The 23,123-nt window shown below is 41.9% G+C and overlaps 1 protein-coding gene across 7 annotated transcripts in view; it reads right to left on the reverse strand.

The window, feature by feature from the left end:
• fat3a (FAT atypical cadherin 3a) overlaps positions 1-23,123 on the reverse strand; it is a 203,289-nt gene that overhangs the window by 128,032 nt on the left and 52,134 nt on the right. For all 7 annotated transcript variants that reach the window (XM_064303695.1, XM_064303702.1, XM_064303700.1 and 4 more), the window contains exon 2: positions 18,750-22,055. In XM_064303695.1, coding sequence (XP_064159765.1) covers positions 18,750-22,038 — 3,289 coding nt within the window. In that variant the 5' untranslated portion in view covers positions 22,039-22,055. The remainder of the gene's footprint in view (positions 1-18,749; positions 22,056-23,123) is intronic.

The following is a 23,123-nucleotide window of genomic DNA, read 5'->3' on the forward strand; positions in this document are numbered from 1 at the left end:
GAGCACGTTTGCAGTCTGCCAAGCTGAGGGATGACTAACGTCACAGCCTCTCACGTATCCGGGTGCGAGGCACAGCATTGTGTGATAATCTATCTTCTTCAACCGCTCCTTTAAAAAATAAATGTTTCATGCTTTCATACTTTGTCCGAGCAGAAGCCAACCCTCTCTGACCAGAAAGAGCAGTGACATTCAGAGCTTGGATCATTATCATGGATGCCATGTACAGTCAAGCAGGCCACTGACTGACTACTCGACGGACTGACTGACTGACTGACTGACTGGCTTTCAGCATCAGAGATTTCCTGACACAGAAGTCTTCTAATTCACCTTCAAAATAGTCAGGAAATTCATTCTTTACCCACAACTATACCTGCTGCAGTATCTACTGATGAGCCTAGACCCAAAAAATGCACTTTATGGATTCTACATGTAGAGCAAAACAATACAGAACAAAGTTTGTCTACAAAAATGTCTATTTTATTCAATATTAATCTGAAGCTATACCTACTGTTATGCCCATTTGAGATATTTCAGATCAATTACTCCACCACTTTAAATAGGCAAAACATTTCTCCTCCATCTGTTATCCTCCATTTAGAATTCCAGCACCCGTATTCTCTTCACAGTGCAGATTAGACCTGTCTGCCTTAGACTGGGTCATACACTGTACACCTCTATAGAGACGCCCCATCCATTATTCTGAGGAGCCAAGCTCTGTTTGCGAGTCACTTCCTGAAAAGCTGAGCTCGCTCGGTAAGAATATGTCACCGACTGTTTCCCCGGTGTCTGGCAGGGGGCTGGGAACCCCGGGGAGATGAGGTTTAGCCTTTGATATCACCCTTTTCTTATGCACCCGCATACTAAACAGATTTAAACAGCCAACTGAAAGCCACCAGTACGGCATAGCTGAGAGACTCCTAATGGAATCCCTGCCTGGGATGATCAGCTACTCTCCGCACCCACATGTAAATTGATTCTGTAAATCTGGCAACCCATTCTGTGGCTGACAGAGGTTCATTTAAAGCAGATGAGAAAGTTCGGAGATGAATGCCGGTGCGGCCGCTGAACCGTGGCCCTTTAATTAATTCACTCTGTTCCCCAGCCCAGCTTTTTAAGCTTCTCAGGCATGAAACAGTTAATTTAACTGGAATTAAAAAAAGAATAAGGAACAGATGCAGCATCTCACAAAGTCTTTAATCACAGATGCGTTTTAAGCAAATTAGCCAACAAGGCAGCAAGCGACAGCATTGTGGGTCAGAATTCACGGGACAATGCATGAGTACAAGATCATACAATCTCAAAATTGTGTCTCCTCGAAGTCTCAAAATTGCAAAAGTTTTGACTCTTGCAGCACGAATGGGTCCTGGCAGAGCTCATCTCTCCCAACACAGGCGTGTTAAAACCAGTTTAATTCAGTGCAACACATTTTTTGGGCTGATAACAAATTCAATGGCAAAACTGACCAGCACAGTCTCAAAAAGGAAAGGCGGCTTCCGTTTCAGACACTAATAAGACCCTCAGCCTGCAGAAACATACTGCCAGCACACCATGCGCTCACAGTTCTGCAGGACTTGTGAAAGGCCATCGTCCACATTTGCGCTGAGCGCACGCGCTTTGGCAGGGCTTTTTCTGCTGCGTGACAGTTGGAGATCTCCTGGCCTGGTTGACTGTAAAAGGAATGATGGCGGTTGGATACGGCAGAAGCGTAAACAGAGACGAGTCCGTGTGTTTTCCTAAGTGTGGGAGCTGTTTGTAGAACGTGTCAGAGCAGGCAGTTAGTGGGGCAGGCCTGAAGACCGCTGAGTACCGAAGAAGTGTAAGCTGGATTCATAAATAAACCGACTTTATTGCACTTGCGAGCCCAGCCTTGCGTTTGAAGGTATTAGCCATTGCACTGTCTTGGTCATGGCCCACAGCCCGTGGATGCTGTCAAATTTACAGGGATGAAGCCATAATTAGGTCACCTGCTTTAAAACAATATTTTTTCGAAGGGCAATTGCCGTTCTCCCACTTGATGACAATTCAAGCAGCGTCTGCCATCAATCACTTCTGTCTATATTCGGATCACAGAGGCCTGGTGCGCGGACAAGCTCGCAGAGTCAATATTCATCAAACCCGTGTCTGACAACTGTATTAGATTCAATCCTTTAATTCCACGATTGGCCATCATTACATCGATTCCCATCCTCAGCCACCCTCAACTTCGTTTGTCTCTCTCCCTGATATGAGTTTGTCTCAATTATGAAATTGATTTGCAACTCTGGGGAAAAGGCAGACGGGGGACTGTTTTTAAAAGCATGTAAAAAAACAAAAACACTTTGGCCTTACAGAGGACATGAAGTCAAACCCCTTGTCTTTAACCAACTGTCCAATAGGCCAATGATTCCCTGCATCCTTTAAGAACATAAGCATAAAACTGTACATTTTCACTGATCCGCCACAGAACACTCCCCCCAAGGCCAGATTCTTATCTGTAGTTGAAATCTTCACATAATCCTCGACTACATCGAGGGAACAGAGGAGCGTCAAGCCATGAGGGCTGCGCCTTCCTTGTGATTTATGAGCACGGCTGCTTCGCATGCTCTCTGCGTGCTCGCAGATGCATCTGTACCATGGCAGCCGGGGCCTTCCTCTCTGCCTTTCTTCGGCTGCTCTGCGGCTGCCAGGCTCTGAATCAAATCCCCTTTTGATTGATCCTCAGCTGCGGACGAGATACCGTCTCGGCAGTTGTTTAGCACCACCATTAATTACGGCGTGTAGTGTGTGCGCACGGGGTGGCACGTGTGCGTGGTAATCAAATTAGCCATGATTCATCACGGTAATACATTTCACAATCTTGATAATGATCTACTAGCATGGTCTGACCTGTATCACTGCCTCGCACGTTATTCCAAATTAAACCAAGTCCCCCCCCCCCCCAAGAAAGCTTCCCAGACGAGGGCTGTGTCCCATCCATTGATTAAAACCAATTAGGCAACGTTTAGACCGCCTGGTAAAAGTGACCCAATTCCGATTTTTTGCTCACATGTGATATGTACTATGAACTTTTAAACAGGAAAAAGCATATGGAATCAGATATTTTCAGATCCGTTTTGTGTCACTTTCATATGTGGAAATAAATCCGATAGGAATTGGATTTCCGCCAATGAGACTGTCTTATAAATGCACATATCAGAATTTTCTGGTCATTCCGATTTACATATCATTCAAAATGCAATATTCTCATACTTTTTTTTTGCATTTGAATGACGCATAACGTATATCACTTGCACAGCCACTCTTCACTGGTAACGGTAAATGTTAAAATAAGTTTAATGGAGGACAAAGGCTCAGTCCAGCGGTGAAAACCAAGTGTAGCAGTCAGTCCGCCAGAGAGGCAGATTGGTCTCAGCTGCGCCGGCTGGTGGGGAGAGCACACACACCTGGGCTGCGTTAGCTAATCAGTCCAGGTGCTTAAAGGTGTGCTGCTCTCCACAGTTCAGGGCTGAGAGTGGGAGCTAACACCGAGAGCGCGGTTTTGATTTTTGTTTTGTTCATGTTGAGCACTAATGTCAAAGAACGGAATCCTCAGCTCGGATGCTAGAGGAGCTGGACCTGGCCGGGAAGGCGGGTCAGCTACAGAGCAGGAGAACTGAAAAGTTGCTTCTCTGTTTTACTTTCTTTTGTCTTCATTATTTTAGCTTGTTGTTTTAGTTTACTGTTTTTTCCCGGAACCCGTGAGGGGGAAGGGTGAAGTGGTCCGTTTATTTTATTTTGTGTTTGTATGTGCGCGCTCTCACCATGCGACAGAAACGGTGTTCTCTGGTACTGCCATCTCCCTTTCCAGGGGTGTCACACTGGCTTGTGACACCAAGGTTACCTTATTTTAAGTATGTGTGGCGAAGAGTCAATATAGGCCAAAATACAGGAGTAGATATAAACAGGTCAAAAAAATCAAATGTAGGCAAAAAACTGGAACTGGGCATAACACCCTGTGGTGTAAACATAGGCTTAAAGGCATTTTCATATAATTCCCCAAATATAAAAGAATGTGAACAACCACAAATTTGTAAGTCCCTGCATCATTATATACTGAATGGAAATCAGCATGTAATGATGCCAGGAATATTTTCCACGCTTTCATAGAAATGATGGTCTAAGGACTTCCTGCCCTGGTATTGGATAGTTCAGGAGGTCAGTTCCATTGACCTATGTCAGCAGACCTACCAATAGAGCACATATTTAGGGTGTTTGCTGACTGCCCCCTCTCCACTCTCCCTAAATTATAATGTGTTATTTGTTTATTCTTCTCCTCTTCCAGTGAAGCTGACACCCCACAGATCTTTTCAAAAGACCCCCCATGGAGTCATTTTCTCCCATGTCACTCATCTCTGAGGAACATTAGCATTCCTTTACATATTTCATTTGTTCAGTGTCAAAAGAGCTGAAACCAACTGTCCTACCATGTGGTGAGGTGGTTAAGGGACAGTATGTTAAAAAATCTTTTTAAAAACTAAGCAACCAAAAAAGCATTTTTTTTAAAGTAAGGAAGGACATTAGACCACAGCGGCTACCACAAAATATGGAAACTATGAACAATCACAACAACAGGTCTACTGTTAGTGGGACAACACAAATATGCAGCTCTGGAATAAGACACTGCTGTTATCATGCACAGCAACTAAAACTAACCATCTCCACAGAGAGATGGCAGTTATGTCAAACAATGGGGACTCACAAAGTCAATGCCAAACATAATTTGTATTAACTTCACAAAGCAAGGGAGATGAAAGGAAAAAAATGCTCTCGTATTGAATTGTGCAAGAACCAGCATTCTTACATGGGGCCTGACAGGAGTTTGAGGTTTCCAGTGTTTAGATGAAGGCTTTCTCTGAGCCACTGGAAAGTGAGAAAGAGAGTGTCCCTGTTTGTTTAGCACACAGCCCGTGAGCCAGATATCGGATGGGCACAGACCAAGCCCTCCTCTGACTGAGCATTCCTCCTTGTGGAGCAGTATCCTAGCAACTTCAACAAAGACAACAGATTTCCAGTAACTTAAATTGTGGGCCAAAGGAACCTCTTCCTTCCGCTTCAAATGCCATGCTTGACATTCTCTCTACTTGTCCCTTTCATTCTCACCCACAACACACACATACATGCACAAATACGCTTAAATATACACACAGAACGGGAAACTCTGTGAGCTCCTATTGTGCCGGACTACCCTGATATGTTGACATCATTTGGAACTGGGAAGAAAAATAACTGTTCCCAGAAGTTCAGAATGCAGGCTATCATTAAGTTGCAGTGGTGGTTAGAATGTAGATGACAATCTTATCCAAAAGTATGCACGTGAGAACTGTTTCTTTCCATTCCACCAGTCCAGCAATCAGAGTGACCTGAGATTCTGTCTTCCTTATTTTCTCAATCCATCAAGAAATACTTCCAACCACAAAACCAAAGTTGGGTCCTGCTTATTTTCATGCTCTCCCTATAATCTACCAGGGAGATGAAACGAGCAACTGTCACCTCTTATTCAACAATGTAACATCATTAATTCACTTTGATAATTGACTCTAATACCAGAAGGGGTGTTCAAATTCTCTTTGGGCTCGCATTTGCAAAGCAGTGCCAGAGTGAAGATGAAGATGCTTGGTGACAATGTCTTTCCTAATGTCGTCACTGTCAGTATAGTCAGGCATGCTTAGAAAAGGAGTTTCCTCCAGGTCAAACTATAGCCTGCAGCCTGAAAACATTACTTGTGGCACACTCAATTCAGTCTCGTGTAAACAGGGAAGTGTGGCGCTTAAAGAACACCGAAGTGTCATTGGGCGAAGGGAGCAGCATCAGTCAGGCCTCCCAGGCCTGAATCTGTATGGGGACAGGGAGGGTGAGAGCAACCGCGAATCAAAGCTCATGGCCTTTACTCCACCACAAGCACTACCGAAACACTTCATCACACCAAGGACCACCACAGAAAAGGGGGACAAGATGAACAGAATGCTTAAAAGGAGACTGGGTGTTGTTCTGAAAGGAAACAAATGAGGGAGCCATTCATCCCATGTCAGTCATCCAACTACAAGTGACTAATTGACAACAGCGGCTCACAAACTCGCAGACTGAAGACAGCTGGTCAGTCACTCTATACTCTATAAGGCCAAGAGCCTTTCAAAGAGTAGCCTGTCCAAACTTCGTTTTTATTTGCTACTCTCAGTTTATTTTTATTTTTTTAAACTTAGGACTCAAAACCAGGTAAGAATTTACTCGTAGTTAGACAACATCTAATGAGGTACGCAGCTGTCTGTGAGGTCATCTAGTCTGTACGTAGGTGTCAAACTCTGCACAGCAATGATTGAGGAAGTTGTAGAAGTGAATTTCCTCAGAAGAGGCAATCCTACTCAGGAAAGAGATAAAGACGTGATTGTAATCAGACCAAGTTTATAATAAAAAGGACTTTTTAGAGGGAGATAAAGGAAGATAACTTACCAGTTGCAGAGGACCTTTCTTAGTTTGCTTCAGTCTGTTTTAGGCTATATGAAACTATTGTATGAATATAATCAAGTGACAAATCTGAGAAGAATCTTTGGCAAGTAGTTTTAACTAGGTAACCCATAAAATATAATACAGGCATATCAGTCAATCCAGATGATTCCATGTTTTCATTTTTGCTGGATATCTGCTTACTTTCAGACCATGGGAGTATAGAAGAAAATACATTGACAGCCCTCAGTGTCAAAGTCCAATTTAACTTTTTTCCTAAAATATATAATTTTCTAGAGACCCAGACATTCACTACCACAAAATTCAGAGGCTGTGGCTCTCATGCAGACAGACGGACAGACAGAGGCAGGGCTCCCAGTACAGAGTTCACAGGAGTGGCTCCAGTGTGCGGCCACAGCGAGACAGAGGGATGTGGGCATTACTGCTGACTGGCGCTGAGCTCAGAGGCTCTGGCCAGGAACACGCTGGTCTGGCAGGGAAAAGCAGGGAGTCAGCACAGCGCCACCGCCCCTGATCCTGACACCAGGCACACACAAACATACACACACACGCACACACACACGCACAAATATCCATACAGACACACACACAAACATACACACACACATGCACACAAACACAAACAAAAATATCCACAAAGTCGCATACACGCACAGCCATAAAGGCACAAATATCCACAAAAAAACACACACACAGGCACAAATATCCACCTACACACACACAAACATACACACACAGGCACAAATATCCACACAAATATGCCCACACACAAACACACACACAACCATACCTACACGCGAACAAATATCCACACATACAGGCAAAACTCTAAACAAAAGCCAGGCCCTAGGCACAAGTGAGATGCAAACATACAGAAGTGAGGTATCAGACCTCAATCAAAAGACATTAGCAAGGATTTCATCAGCATATATACTTAACAAGATATTATGTTCATTACGGATGATTATTTCATCTAGACCATTAGTGAGGAGCTAGGGGGGCAACATAGCTCAGGAGGTAAGAGCGGTTGTCTGGCAGTCCGAGGGTTGCCGGTTCGATCCACGCACTGGGCGTGTCGAAGTGTCCCTGAGCAAGACACCTAACCCCTAACTGCTCTGGTGGATGAGAGGCATCAATTGTAAAGCGCTTTGGATAAAAGCGCTATATAAATGCAGTCCATTTACCATTTACCAAAACCATAGTATTAGCAGTCTTTTTGTTCTCATACATGTACTTCATTTGGGTCTACTTTTCCTTTACATTCCATTGTTTTTACTTTTTAAATTAAATATTCCTGCAGGATTGTCTTGAACGGTACTTTAACTGAAAATAACCTAATTAACGAGTGGCCGTTGAAACAAAAATGCATACTGTGCAACTGTATGTAGCATAGTTTCTCAGAGCGGCTCCTTTAAGCAGGGTAAATGGAATGGAATCCCTGAATTTTACACATGGAGATCAGGTTAATTTGAATAATCCAATTAACACTCTGACGCCACAGCCGAAGCCGTGTGAAGATCAGCGCTCAGACTGTGAAGGAAGTGTCATTTCCACGTGACGAGCACCCTGATTAAGGCCCCAGCGGTGAAAATTAACAATTAGGCCTCGGCTATACACTATTTCCAGAGTCTAAGACAAGAAACAGAAGATGGCAAAATCACTGCCTGATGATGTTCCCAGCAACGCTGGAGAAGGTGTAAAATAGACTGGGCCAGAGGGTAACAGGTTTGAACTGCAGGTGGGACACCACTCACATACCTTTAGCAGCTTCTATACCGACACCTCAATAGCGTGTCTTGTTTGTCAGATTACAGTACGTTTGGTGTGTTCCCCTTGCTTTCACACTGCAGCCTGTGGGGTGCCAGTTTGGGATGATGGAATCCAACTGTCATAGATTATGTGACCTGCATCGCCCTGCCAGTCAGTCTGCTTTTGCTTTCATACTTATGGTAAAAAGTAAGCCAAGAAAACTTATTCAGTGGGAAGTAAAGGGTCTCCTGAGAAATGTACTTCACATGAATTGCTTCAGCATAACCAGCTGTACAATAGTGATATAGGATGATAATTAAGCAGATTATGAAGATGTCTGGAGCTGCCTTTAATAACAAAGGTATTTTCTCTACAATACATTCCATTAAATTGCTGATGAGTTCTTACACTCTAAATACAGAATTCCAGATATCAAATACTGATAATATGACAAAACAGATGTGATTGCATTCACAATGTTTTCCAGGAGAAATGGAATGTCATTCCAACCCAAACACAGATATATTTATATGCATAGCCACATACACACACGTGCACAAGCGCTACACACATACCCACGCACACGCACACACAGATGTTTCCATAAATTTCCACATGAGTCTACCCATTTGATCGGTGCCCCTGATGATGCACTGGAATTCCTGCACACTTACTCCAAACGTGATCTACCTCTACCGCATAGCACAGCCCCAGTGGAACACCATTGCTTGCCATGGTGCTTCCACAGTTGCTTGTGAAATTATCTGGTATACATTTGAAATAAAGTTTAATTCATTACTTTCTGATTAAACTCTGTGTTGCTTGCTAATCTGTTTTCTGCTAGCTTTAATTTAAATATTAAGTTACATGAAGTACTCAGTGCACACAAAATAAATTAATATCAATGTCTAGTTTGAACAAAATAAAAGAAATGGAAGAGAACATGCACCCTAAAATCCAGCAGTTTGCTAGGTGACTGCAAGTTACACTTCACACACCTGACCCCGCTTCTCCTGAAGAAGTACAATCACTCGCCTGTCATTTGTTTTATAAGGTGGCTTTGAAAGAGTGCCAGACTCCAACCACATTATCAGCTCTTACTGACATTAGGGCATCTTGTCCCCTGAGGTTTACTTCGTTGAAGGGTAAGGCCACAATTCATTCACTTCTCACAACTGCACAGCTAACAGCACGCATATCTTATTATATTACCAACTGAGGCTCTCATTTATTTCAAGAGTAAATAAGAAGTAAATAACTACTAAGAATGGGATTAGTGCCATTAATATGCTTGGAAGTGTAGATTCTCTGATGTCTAATGGCATATTAGTCATTTAAACAGGTGGATATTTGCTGAAAGCATTAGCCTATGTAAAACACATGCTGCAAGATAGTAACAGAAGCTGAGTGTGACAGCCTGGATTCAAAAGTGAAAACAACAAGGTTTAAATCCATATCCTTACCCACTACACCAACCCACTGAATTGCAGTGGTGTGATTAAAAAAAAATTAATTCTGTAAAGGAGTGTAACATTACCTAGAGTACATATAGATTCAGATACTGAAATAAATACACCCCAGAAAACCAAGTGGATGAGTGTTGTAGTTAGTGTATAGCATGGTGATAGAGGACTCCATGGTGGAGGATGGCAGTGCATTATTGTTACATTTCCTCTTGATGGTTAGAGACTATGACTCAAACCCAGCCTCACTCACAGCCCAGTCTGGCTCATACTATACCCATGGCTGATTAGTATCTGCTGAGATGCACACACCTATAATTCTATGAATCACGTACACCTCTTCCTCTTTCTCTGCTTTATGCTCTTTCACGGTTGTCCACCGCAGTTCATTTGTGGCTTCTGTTAATCAAGCTAAAGCTCTGACAGATAATTGAAAAGTCAAGCAATTGGATCTGCACAGGTGAGGTGTGAATGAGGTCAATTGGCAATCATGTCTGAGTGTAGGAGATGAGTGTGAAGCGTTTTACAAAAGCGTGACCAGGCATTACAATTTGAGTGAACGCAATTATGCTTGCAGTTTTGCATAAATAGTGAAGTCTAGTTGTTGATATTTGAGCTTAGACTTTTGAGCACTCTTTCCACAGTACTGTTTTCAGTAGGGATGCATGATGTATCAGCAACTGTACCGGCAACGGTCAGTGTATATTAAATTGATTGGTATCGGTCAGGTGAAGCCGATATGGCAACCAATAGCCTAATTATTTCTCTATTCTAATGATTAAGCGTCATCCTGGTACAGGGCCTTGACTGGAAACAACATAAGGCTACAACAACATAATTTAACTGGCTTATAATTCATTTAATAGAAGCAATATTAGTATTAATTATACCATTGTTAAACTATCATTAAATACTAACAATAAACTTTGGCCTAAGTCAAACATAAGGGCAGCTTTGGTTTCATAAAAACATTGAATGCAAAAATAAAAATAAATGCTTTTATTCAGAGATATTTAGAAAAAAATGTATGCCGTTAATAGCCTATAATGATTTAACAACAGTTGATAATAAAAAATAGGCTACCAATATCAAAACAGGAACTGAACACAAAAACAGCTGTTTCTGTAAAATGTATGCATGTAAAGACCACAAAACAAAGGCTAATTGAACTCAAATCCAAATGCCTTAAGTATATAGACAAATAAGCATATAGCCACCTTACCGTGACCATGCTTTTGGAGGACACTGCATTTTCTCAGCTATCATTCATAAGGAATGCCTATTAATCCTAGTATTTGCACAAAGGGTCTTGAAGACACAAGCTCCTGTGACATTCTGGCAGGGCAGGTGTGAATCCATCACTAGCTCACAGACCAGCCCACAGGCATTGGTCAAACTGCTTATAGCAAATTTTGCACAGAAACACTGTGGTGAAAATAAATGTACAAGAGCAGCAGAACTGTGATTGGGGAGCCATGTTAGAATTTGTCTATTGGCATCCTCCAGTCTCACCATGCCCTGTCTGCATACAGTCCTATAAACTTCAAAACCTGCAGTAAAATAAACTACCTTTTCAAAAAGAACATGCCTTATTTCAGTAAAGGGCCACCAAGGGTCAGAGCTGAGATCTTGAGCACTGTTTAAGCTAAGAAGTAGCTATATTCAGCTGCCAAAGGCAAGTATGCATCTTAACATAATAAACTAAAATACATACACACACGCAAGCTTTGAAGGAAAAATATAGGAGCATAAAAGTTAATGATGATAAAAATTCTTCATCACCAGTAATGGAATTTTAGGCCATAATACTATAATCTTGATGTGCCTCTTCAGGACAACAGACCTCGTATTTCTGTTTTTATAGCATTAACAGTGTCTTATTGAACCACAAAAAAAGAAAGAGAAGCTACTGTTTTATTCATGGTTGGTATTTGCAATAAATCACATTTGTAATGTTCACTGAATAAACAAGACATATGAAGTACTGCAATGCCCAACAAGGTCTTCAAAATAATTCTGTCTTGCTCTTGCAGCAGATTATTAAAAATAAAAGCAGCTACATAATAGAAATTCATGCTTCAGGAAATAGCAGCCATAGTATAATGTAAGATGATACAAACTGCTTTCCAATGTCTGCTTTTAGATCCTATTCACACCATGAAGGCCACAGACTAAGCTCCACTCAAAAACAGCTGCTGTGGAACAAAGGAAAGTAGATCCTGTGTATATTTGTGCTTGCACAAAACCAGAAAGGTGTAAAATAGCAAAGAGAACAAAAACACACATTTCACAATCACGGATGTCTTAAGCTTCAGGATGGTCAACAGAGAAACGCTGTTCATGTCAGAACAGGTCAGGCAGGGTCCCTCTTGTTGTCCTGGACATGGTGCTAAAGGTTTACATTACAGATTTTCCCCTACGTTACCTCTGCAGAGTCACAGTTGGTTGAGCGCAGCTACTAGAGTGAAAAAGGGGTGTATTCCCACTTTGTTTAATCCTAATTGGTTTCTGGGCCACATCATTCCTCTCCAAATTGCACACTGAATCTCCACACAAGGAAAAAAATACAGCCTGTGTGCAACCCAAACCACAAGCTATCATTACCAATGTTATTTTCTCTTGCACAGGAAATCGAGTATAAATTCGGCAATTTGCGGATTTAGTTCACCATACCGGATCCAAGAGTAAAGCCCTGTTATTGCTCCAAAAATAATTCCAAAATAAGGAGGTCCCCAGAAGCGAAAACTTCAAAGGCCGAGTCATAATCTACAGTCGTGTGTGTGTGAAGAGCCGTCTGAGGAGGACGCAGTCTTGCAGTGCGGTTAGGCTCTGAGCCCCTTTCTGTACCGCTTCCCGCTCGTCCGTACCTGAAAGCCTTCGGCTCGGCTGGAGACCAAAGTGCACCGGGCAGCGTTCACTCCGAGAGAGAAAGCGGGGAGACTTTCAAAGATGCTTTGCCTCCTCTCATGCAGAAACTCATTCAGCACACAGCGTGATTGGTGGATTCATACAGGCACTGGCATTCCACTGTGTGACCATCTTATACAACACTATACTAATAAACAATGTCTGACAAACAAACAGTCTTTTTCTCGATCTATGTGATCAACATAAATATGTGCTGCTGCCAATGACAAGTTTGTTTAAAAAATGCTAATATACCAAATGAAATCCGGGCAAGAAAAAACAAGGATTTGATGATTTTGAGCAGATCAATGTGTGTCATGGATAATAAGAAGGAAGACACACCACAGTAAGCACAGTCAGAATATACAGAAGGCGCAGCTAAAATAAAAAAGCTAAATATAACGCGAACTGAAAAATCATCTTCCCTTGACAGAGAAGGCTGATGTTTGAAAACAAAGCTCTTGGGGCTCTCACGGGGCATCGTTTGCGAGAGTATATGATCCTCAAAGCTTGATGCGTGCGTTTTCCTTCCGCCTGGAAACAAAGTGATGAAAAGTTGCTTGTACACCGGGGCTAAAAATAGCCCAGCTTCAGACTCAAAAAAATGAGAAGACATTCCAGGGTTAAAACATGCCCCTTCATTACAGAACAGAAGGGTCAGGCTAACTGCACGTAAGACCTCCAGCTACCTTTCGCATATTATTCCAATATATCTCCAAGAAATGCCTTGCTGAAGTCACGAGCCTGTTTGCTGACAACACAAAGAAATGGAACGGACCTTGTCAGACTGTTTGAGGTATTACACTGGATAAAGGCAAAAGCTTACGGGCTGAATTGATTAAATATAGGACACGCATTATCTTGGCCTCAGATCAAATGAGAAATTCAAACAAGCACAAAAGTCAGCTAAATGAAGCTTTGTATGTGAATGCACTTTTCACAAAAGTAACAATGGTTTAATGAATATTTATTTATGTTTTCTTGCATGTCTTACCGTATGGTGAAGTACCTAATGGAACTTGTTTATTATACAGTAAGCTATGGTATTTGCCTATACATAAACATTGCAAAGTAAAAGTAAACTGGGTAGGCTGGTAAGGGTTAAAGGAAGCATTTGCCAAAAAAGTAGGCTAAATTACTCTTGATGGCATAGTAGAAAAATGTACCACGTTATATGAATGTTGGCATTAATGCTCTTGGCAGCTTGTATTTATCTTTGTGATTTTGTAATCAATCAATGTCAAGTTCTGGTCATGAAAAAAGAGGACCTATTACAGTATGAATCATGATACTTGTACTGGTATCATATCTCCAATAAAACTGAGGTAGCCTGACAGCATAAGTGTGCTGTGTCACGGTACTGTGTTACCTACACACCATTAACAAAAAAAGAAATCGATTAGAACAGAGTTGCAGAGAAGGATTTGAATGGATTCTTACCCTGTAAATAGTAGGCTATGGAGTGAACAACACTTATGACAAAGCTTCAAATAGCCTAATACTGATAATCAGTACAGTATCAGCATTTGTGTGCACTACACAGTAAAATGTCCAGCGTTAATTCAACACTAACAGAGTTAACTCAACTATAACAGATAACATTTGGTCACCACTGGGACCAAATGTTATCTGTTAAGAGTTGAATTAACACCGGATGTTTTACTGTATACCTCTAGAGCCACATAAGCCAGATACTGAAAATCTAGCTGGGACAACAGCTTGTTGAATTTCTTTCAGACAATCCATACACATTGTAAAGGTCTCATCTGACCAGCCTTTCTTTCCTATCTAAACATCATGAAGGTTATTAAGAGGTGGCACAGTTCATGGCACGTTCAGAAAAAAATGTCCGAAAATTTTAACCTCCATATGACACTCCAATTATGCTCACTTAGCCTCAACTCAAATAATCTTGAAGCTCCTTGTGCACATTTTCAACAAGAAAAGAAAACAAATTATTGAAACTTGAAAGCAGTTGTTGTTATTCAATGAAAATATAATAGCTTTTTAATAGATTTAATATACTGTGTGTATCCATCAAATTAGTTAAACTTCCCTGTTTCTTCCTTTTATGTTGAGTATTGTGTTCCCTTCTTTTCAATCAACAGATGCTCCTAGAGGGGAGAAGGACATTTCAACAAAGGATGTGCCAGTGTAGAAAAAAATGCCCTTCAAAATGAATTGCCAAGGGAAAGAGGCATCTCCTTAGTCCTGCCAGCATTCTTATTCTCACTGTCTTTCTTAAAACTCAAATTATTTCCCATGGAAGGTGACACTGAGATTAAGCATCTTGACTTTAAGTGCTTCCTATTTATGCATAAGAGGAAAGGAAGTGCTCAATTACTAGACACTAGATTCACTGGGTGTTTGAAGGGGAATCCACTACAGAGATGTGCCCTTTATGCATCTGTAAGAGCAGGGGAGCAATTGCAGTGGGGAATTTTTATGAGCCCCTTATCCACTCTTGGAACTCAGAAGAACTAGGGCTAAGGGCCCGCCCACTTTTTCCACTATCTATTTCAGGGCACAGTCAAGCCACAAGTGGGGCTAACCTTTTTAACATATGTTCTGGTACTTCATCATGTAGGGGTCATGAGTGAATAGTCATTTTACACAAGGAACTTGGAACATTGACGTGTTAACTGTTTAGGCAATCTCCTGTTCACACAAGCAAGGACTATGCAGTATTGTTCCAGGTTAGTAGGATTCACAAATGATAGTGCTGGAAGGCTAATTGCTGTTCAACCAATGGTAAGTTACTGTAGCATGCTAGCCTAGGTGAGTGAAGACACTGAGTGTAATAAACATGCAGGGTACAAGTGGGGAAGTTACAGTACTGACAGTACTGTAGTGGACAGCGCTAGGTTTTGGTAAGCTGAATCCTGTCGAGGCTAACATGACTTTGTATCAGCAGTGAACACTATGTATGCGCAACTCAGCCAACATATACACCCTGAGGAGGTTTGGATTATTATTTTAGGTATGTACCCATATACAGCTAAATCTGAAACAAGCAGTAAAACAGGGGAAAATGTCAAAATGCTAAAACAAATTGGGCCTCGCATGAGAGAATGGTAATACTTCAGGCAGCATGAAGACCTAGTGATGCGAGAGTAGACCGCAGAGCTTGACGCATGACTTCCATTTAAGGCAGCTCCACTGTGCATGCGCTTCTGTCAGGTAGAATCCACAGCCCTGTGCTTCCTGCAGCCAGTGTAACCATAGCGGCAGCAGTGACCACGTTAAGGCTGTAATTGCGTTTGCAGTTTCACTGCAGACCTTTTGATTTATAGGCATTGCCAACTCGCAGCTAACAAGGGCTATAAATTTAAAACATCTCCTCTGTTCTTGGTCATCAGCGGGGGGACAGCAAGGGGCCTGGGGGGAGGGGGTAAAAGTGCAATAGGTTCTGTGGAATTACACGGTTTATTGAAGTCTACCCCTACCCCTTCCCCCACCACGACCAGTGTTTTTTTTTCTCAAGCAGGAAATCATCCAAAACAAGTACAGCATACACATGGCACATAGCTACCGTAACCTGAGCACCAAACATCCATATGTCATATATAATATAGTGAGCTCCATAATGGCTGGGACAAATGTCGGGCTCTGTACTCCAAAATTTTAGATTTGTAATCAAACAATTCATATGTGGCTAAAGTGCAGATTCTCAGATTGTATTAAAGGGTATTTTTTCAAAGCCAAAAACTGGAAAATTCTTGATTGGTCAAGTCAGCCACCCGAACTGAATCCAATTGAACATCCGTTTCTTACGCTGAAGTGAAAACTTAAGGCAACTAGCCCCTGAAACAAGCAGGATCTGAACACGACTGCAGTACAGGCCAGGCAGATTACCACCAGAAAATATACTCAGCACCAGCTGATGTCTATGGGTAACAGACTTCAAGAAGTTATTGTATGCAAAGTATACGCAACAACGTTCTCAACATGACTAATTTAATTTACATAGCCTAATTAAATTATGGTGCCCTGAAATGGGGAGACTGTATAAAATAAACAGAACACAGAGCCCAATGTACGTATGCACTGAGCTCCTTAATGTGTGGGACAAAAATGTATTTGTCCCACACATTATGGAGCTTAGTGCATATATACATATATATATATATATATATATATATATAGCTATTACACCTTCATTGAATTGGCATATTGATTATGTGCTTCAGCTGTGCTAACATTTATCAAGCTTCAGAAATGTGAGAGAGGGGCAAACTGTTGCAACTTTTTCCTTGTCTTGTCTGTTCTCCTTGTCAAGTAGCCTACAATGAATAAGCCTCACATTGGAATTTTCAAGAGCGCCCTAATCTGTTTTCATATTTAATATAAACAAACCACATGCTTTACATTCACTTAAAGAGTACATTTAAAATGAGTCTTCTTCATCAAGTGTCACACCAAATGGGTTAAAAAAAAATTACACAGTCCACTAAACTCCTTCCGCCTGAGTCATTACCAACACAAACATGGAACACAAGCCCAGCAGAAACAGCCCTGTCACGAATATAGTTACACTTGTTATTTGCACTTAGTGCTGCCGGTCATAATGGGCTTGTAAGTCACTTTGGGTAAAAGCATCTGCCAAATAAATGAATGCAAATGAACACAACCACTTGGAGTGCGTGTCACTTCTGGTCACTTCTGAGTGTTTTCCCTTTGTTTTCCAGTTGGTCGTCCAAGATGGGAAACAGAACACATTTAAGGAACCACATCTGTGGCGATGCTTCTAAGTTCCACAAATCAGAAAAATCCATGGCACACAGCCAGGGACAAATCGATTCCCCAGCACTGTGAAATACGAGCAAACACTGGAGATCCACTAACCCCCCGCATAACTCTGCAAAGAAATTCAGAGGGTGTGACATTTGTTGTGTTTTACAGTTAATAGGGATATTATTTCATGCCATCTTAAACTTAACTTATCCCAAAAGCAAAAAAAACGTCCTCTGGGTATTTTATTTTTGTATCCCCCTCTCTTTTTCTGCCATTTCTTTCAAGGCTGTCACTCATGGTTAATTGTGCATGCCGTTTTGCTTTCAGCACTCATCCTGTAGCAAAGCTTTAAGCACAGTTTAGGGGTAGAGTTTGACTTCAGCAATAGGGTATCTGCTGTGCTTTCTCATGAATGTTTGAACTGGACTGTGTGACAGTAATTTGTCATTACATCATGGAAGTGCCTCCCTTACATAGCCTAATCTATAAATTTTCTATGCTAAGTTTCTTAGCAGTGAAAGGACCCCGTAGGAAAGAAAGGTAGGCTACATAAAGCACAGTACTGCACTCTGGTATTAAAGATATCTGCATCCTGTTTTAGTGGTTCTTTAATAAGAAAGAGTCAGAGCGGATTTCCTTACAAATTTCCTTCACAGTATCTTGCACTCACTGAAATTAAAAAAGGCAATTATCTTCTACATTTAAAAGCAAACTGCCCATTTTCATAATTCACACCATCTTTTGTGGCACAAGGCAAGCACAAGGCAGGACTGAACCATCATTTTCAGCATTACAAGCCTATTTTCTTTTCTTCTACATAGTCCTAGGAAATGAATAGCACATTCATTATGATATGTTTTGCGGACAGGAATGCATAGTGTAAATTAAATGACTAATATGAATAAATGCAATAATATCTCTTCAGCAAAATGTAACAAAAGCTCTGAGGAGGAGTGTGCAGCTAACAGGGGAAGTGAAAGCCAAATGTCTGTGTGAGATGACATGACAACTGCCTTGCATGTAAATAAAGAGCACTGTGTGGTAATTCAATCTGGCATCCAACTTTCCCAGACTAAAACTAATCTGATAAACCATAGCTTAGCCCAACTTAAGAACAACTATCCAACATAAGCCTCAGTTCTACAATTAGATTCTTTATCATCCAGTGGACAGGCATCTAATGTACTCCTCCTACCCACAGTACTTACAGTACCTCCTACCCAAGGTACAGCAATATCAGACACAGAATGCTGTTTTATAATTATCTTATGAACTGGATCTGGAAATAGACTGCTAGTCTATGATAATTAATTTTAAATCCATGCAAGGTTGAGTCAATCAGTCAATAAATAAATAAGTAAAAATATAAGTAAAACCCCAACAATGAAATGACCAACAACTTGTTCTACAACGTACCTGTTTCTTCATCGATGGAGAACCTGCCCAGCCCGCTTCCATCACGTATGGAGTACTGGATGTCTCCATCTCTTCCGGTGTCATCATCTCTGGCATTGACCTGGAGCACGCTGGTCCCTATCCGCGCATTCTCCTTCACAAAGCCAGTCAGAGCAAAGTCTGAAAAATAGGGGGCATACAAGTTCTCGTTGACATCTACCACCTCCACCTCCACAAAGGAGACGGAGAGCAGGGACACAGGCCTGCCTTTGTCCTTAGCACGCACAGTCAGGTTGTAGAACTGCTGCTTCTCATAATCCAGCTCTTTGGTCAGCCTGATTACTCCACTGGCTTTATCAACTTCAAACTTCCCATTGTAGTCATTTGCCAGGGAATATCTGACTTGGCCACCCAATCCCAGATCTGGGTCCTGGGTTTCCAGCCAGGCAATGGCAGTGCCAACAGGCAAATCCTCCAGGGCACGAGCATTGTAGAAGCTGGGGATGAAGGTAGGGGGGCAATCATTGACATCCTCAAGAGAAATCCTCAGCGTAGTGACAGAGAACTTCTGGCTCCCTTTCTCAGCCTTGTCACGCGCCTCAATTTTCAGGCTGAAAGATGAGATGAACTCCCTGTCCAGCTGGCCGGCGACATAAACAATCCCATTTGTGCTGTTTATCCCAAACTGAGTTGTGCTTGTCAGTATGGTGTAGTAAATCTCACCGTTAGGTCCCAGGTCTTTGTCCGTAGCTTCTACCTGAATTACCTCTGTGCCAATGGCAGTGTTTTCTGGGATCACAGTGTTGTAGCTGTCCTGCAAAAACTGTGGAGTGTTATCATTGGCATCCTCCACGTATACGGTCAACAGCCGCCAGTTGGATTTCTGTGGTTGGCCCAGATCATAGAGAGTGATATTGAGTAAATACCTATCAGCTTTCTCACGGTCCATCGGTAAAAAGACTGTTATTAGACCACTTTCCAAGTCAATGTTGAAACAGCTATCTTTGTTCCCATCTGAAATGACGTACAAAATTTGACCATTGAATCCTGTATCTCCATCATAGGCCTTTACCTTGTAGACGCTTGTGCCAACACTGAGATCCTCACGTACTGATATGTCAGAAGGAAAGGATTTGTCAAACTGTGGGGTCTGTCTATTGACTGAAAACAGATCTATAAACCCTTCCTCAAGTTTGGGCTTACTGTTAGCTTTGGCTTTTTTAAGCAGCTTTTCTGCTAACCTTTGAGCAACTCTGGTTTCTTTGCAGTTGAAGCTCTTTGAAGTTGTTTTTCCATGTACAACAGAAACATTAACAAACATAGGGTCTGAGAAATTCTCTCCATCTGTGGCAGTTATTTTCAAACTGAAGACTCCATTTTTTGGATTAGCAGTAGCCAAAGACCTCCTTAGAGAAAGGACCCCAGAGTCAGGGTTCAGTTCAAAGAAGCCTCTTTCATTTCCAGAGAGGATCTTATACTTCACCAGTTCCAACTCATCTATGTCTATAGCTGACATAGTGGTGATCACCTCGCCGATGGGGAAATCACGAGAGATCACCCCTTGACAAGCAATTTTCTCAAACAATGGCTGGTTGTCATTCACATTCTCCAAGTGAACCGTGACGTTTACTTCGTTCTCACGCCTGTAAGGCGCACCCCAATCAGACGCCCTGACTACGAAAACATAACTCTCGGAAGAGGATTCAAAGTCAAGCTCTTTAGTTGTAATTATAACACCAGAAAACTGGTTTATTTTGAACGGTAGAGACTGGAGGCTGGCTATACTGTAAGTTATATATCCATTCTCACCTTTATCATCATCTACTGCAGATACAGCGAGGATGCTCGTTCCGATGGGAATGCTTTCATTGACAAACACCTCATAATTAAGCTGAGCAAAGGTAGGGGTGTTGTCATTTGCATCCTCTATGGTGACTCGTACTTTCACCCTCAACTCACTGTCTACCTCAACTACCTCCAGCTCAAACACCTCCTGGCTTACCATGGTAAACTGGCGAGCTGTTGTGATAACCCCAGTAAAGGTGTTTATCTTGAAATATGCTGAATCTGTTGTAGGACTGAGAATGTATTCTGCATCGTCAGGTTCAGGAGAGATTTTCACGGCCTCTACAATAGTGCCAGGAGGCGAAATTTCATTCAGCGCAATTTCATAAACTTCCTTTTCAAATTTCACTTCCACAGGCTGGGGCCTTTTCACTAGCAAGTGGACTACCCTCACTGCTGAAAACTTCTGAGGGGAGCCCCTGTCCTTAGCCTGAAGGGTAAGGTTGAAGCCATTTGGGAAATTATCCCAATCTATTGGCTCTGATGCCTTCATCTGAAACTCACTGGCAACTGCTGACCTATCAAGGGTAAACTGTTCCAAGGGGTCTCCAGCTACGATGGAAACTGACTCTATTTCTCCATTTAAACCCTCATCCAGGTCCTCAATGGTGATCACAGCATAAATCGGATCTTTATCCAGAGAAGAGGGAATGTGCGTTACCACACTTAAGACTGGTGCATACTCATTTATTCGCTCAACATGAATGAACAGCTTTGCCGTGCTGCTCACCCCATTGTTCCCGTAGAGTTTCATACCCCGGTCAACAGCCAAAATCTCCAGGTCGTACCTGCTCTGCTCGTCCGTGTTCAACTTGCCACTCAGGGAGATCACCCCGCTGGTGGGGTGGACAGTGAAGAGTTCCACTTTTTCTTTAAAGAAGTAATAGAACTCCCCATTGGAACCAATGTCTGCATCAGTTGCTGTGACCTGCGCAATGCTAGTCCTCATTGGAGTGCTCTCGGGAATGGTGACAGAGTAAGTGGTAGGCGAAAACAAAGGTCGCAGGTCGTTCATGTCCAGCACCTGTATGTTCACTTTCGTCCACGTTTCCAAGACATCTCCCTTTACGGTGGCCTTCACAGTCAGCATGTAACTATCCTGTATTTCCCGGTTCAAGATGGCAGAATTCCCACCTTTAGTCCTAATGCGTAAAAAGCAGAAGTCTCCCAGAACATACTCCTCTGCTTTGAAGAATCCCTCCTCATCCCCTGAAGTGATTCTGTATTTGATATCCCAGGAGCGATGGACTAGGGTAATCCCCATTTTAATTTTACTGTTGGCGTAGGTTCGTGCAGCGGAGTTCTCATAGACAGAGGCATTGTAGAGAGGATGCGTGAAAAGGAAGCGGGGGATGGCTCCAGGCTCCTGCAGGCCTTGGCAACAACAGGAGAGAAGCTGAAGGAGCAGGAGGGCCAGGCAAAGAACTGTCCGCATGCCTGCCCACTGGCCCATATTTACAGCCATGCCATCATTCTTCCATTCTGAAACAAAGAAGATGGAAAGACGTCATCAAAAGAGGCAAAGGGACAATGGGAGACTTTTGCATGGCAGTGACATACACAGTTTAGAACTTGACATTTCAACTCCTAGACTGACAAGTTACTAATTACTCATATTATCAAAAAGATGGATCACAGTGCAGGACTGTCAAGAAGCCAAGCAATAAGAACCGCTGAGATCATGTTGTGGGTCATTTATAAACATTGCCACTCAATTGCACGGTGTGGAAAAACCAGTAAGCTTTTTTTGAAGGAACAAGATAATTGTAAGGCAGAAGTCTACTAACGTATTTGCAGTTTCACAACAGTCAATTATCTAAAGAAAATACCAAACTTTAAAAGCATAATACAAAAATAAGTAGCAAAAAAAAGTTTTAAAGACAACAAAAATATATATACGTTGATTGAAATATATGCCCAAAGTACATGTGCATATGTAACCTAGTCAGGTTTGTATGATATAATGTCAAATGCACTTTTTTTTCTTGTCCAAAAAGAGAAAGCAGCACAAAATAAGTGGCCACAAATATGCACCCTTCCCAGAGCCGAGAGAAGTCATGGTACTGTAAATGCTATGTTGGGGAGATAGAGGAAGCCCACAGCGGTCACAATATGATGACTTCTCGTTTCCACTGGCGGGGTCCACCATGGGCTGGCCGAGCACATATAGCCTATCTGAATCCACATTTAATAACAGCTTAGAGAAGAAGTGCCCACCATATCCATTACTATCCATCTGCATACATCCAAAAACAACTGACTTTTTATAACCCAAGCTAAATCCAAACCCTACAAAAACAAAGCTAGCACTTTGGTCCAGTTTTTTGGGAAAACAGTTTACATTGTCAAGACCATTTTACCATGCTAAAGTGGTAAAAATACTTAAAATACAGTCTGGATGGTTGTCCTGAAAATAATGTTAAGATTCATGGTTACTTTTACCAACAGAATAGTAGACCATATTTATGTATCAAAATATGAATGAAGTATAATTTTTACACATAATAAATATTATTATATGATATATTCTCTACATTTTAATGTGAATAT

Source organism: Anguilla rostrata, chromosome 12 (assembly GCF_018555375.3).
Source record: "Anguilla rostrata isolate EN2019 chromosome 12, ASM1855537v3, whole genome shotgun sequence".
NCBI classification, from domain to species: Eukaryota; Metazoa; Chordata; class Actinopteri; order Anguilliformes; family Anguillidae; genus Anguilla; species Anguilla rostrata.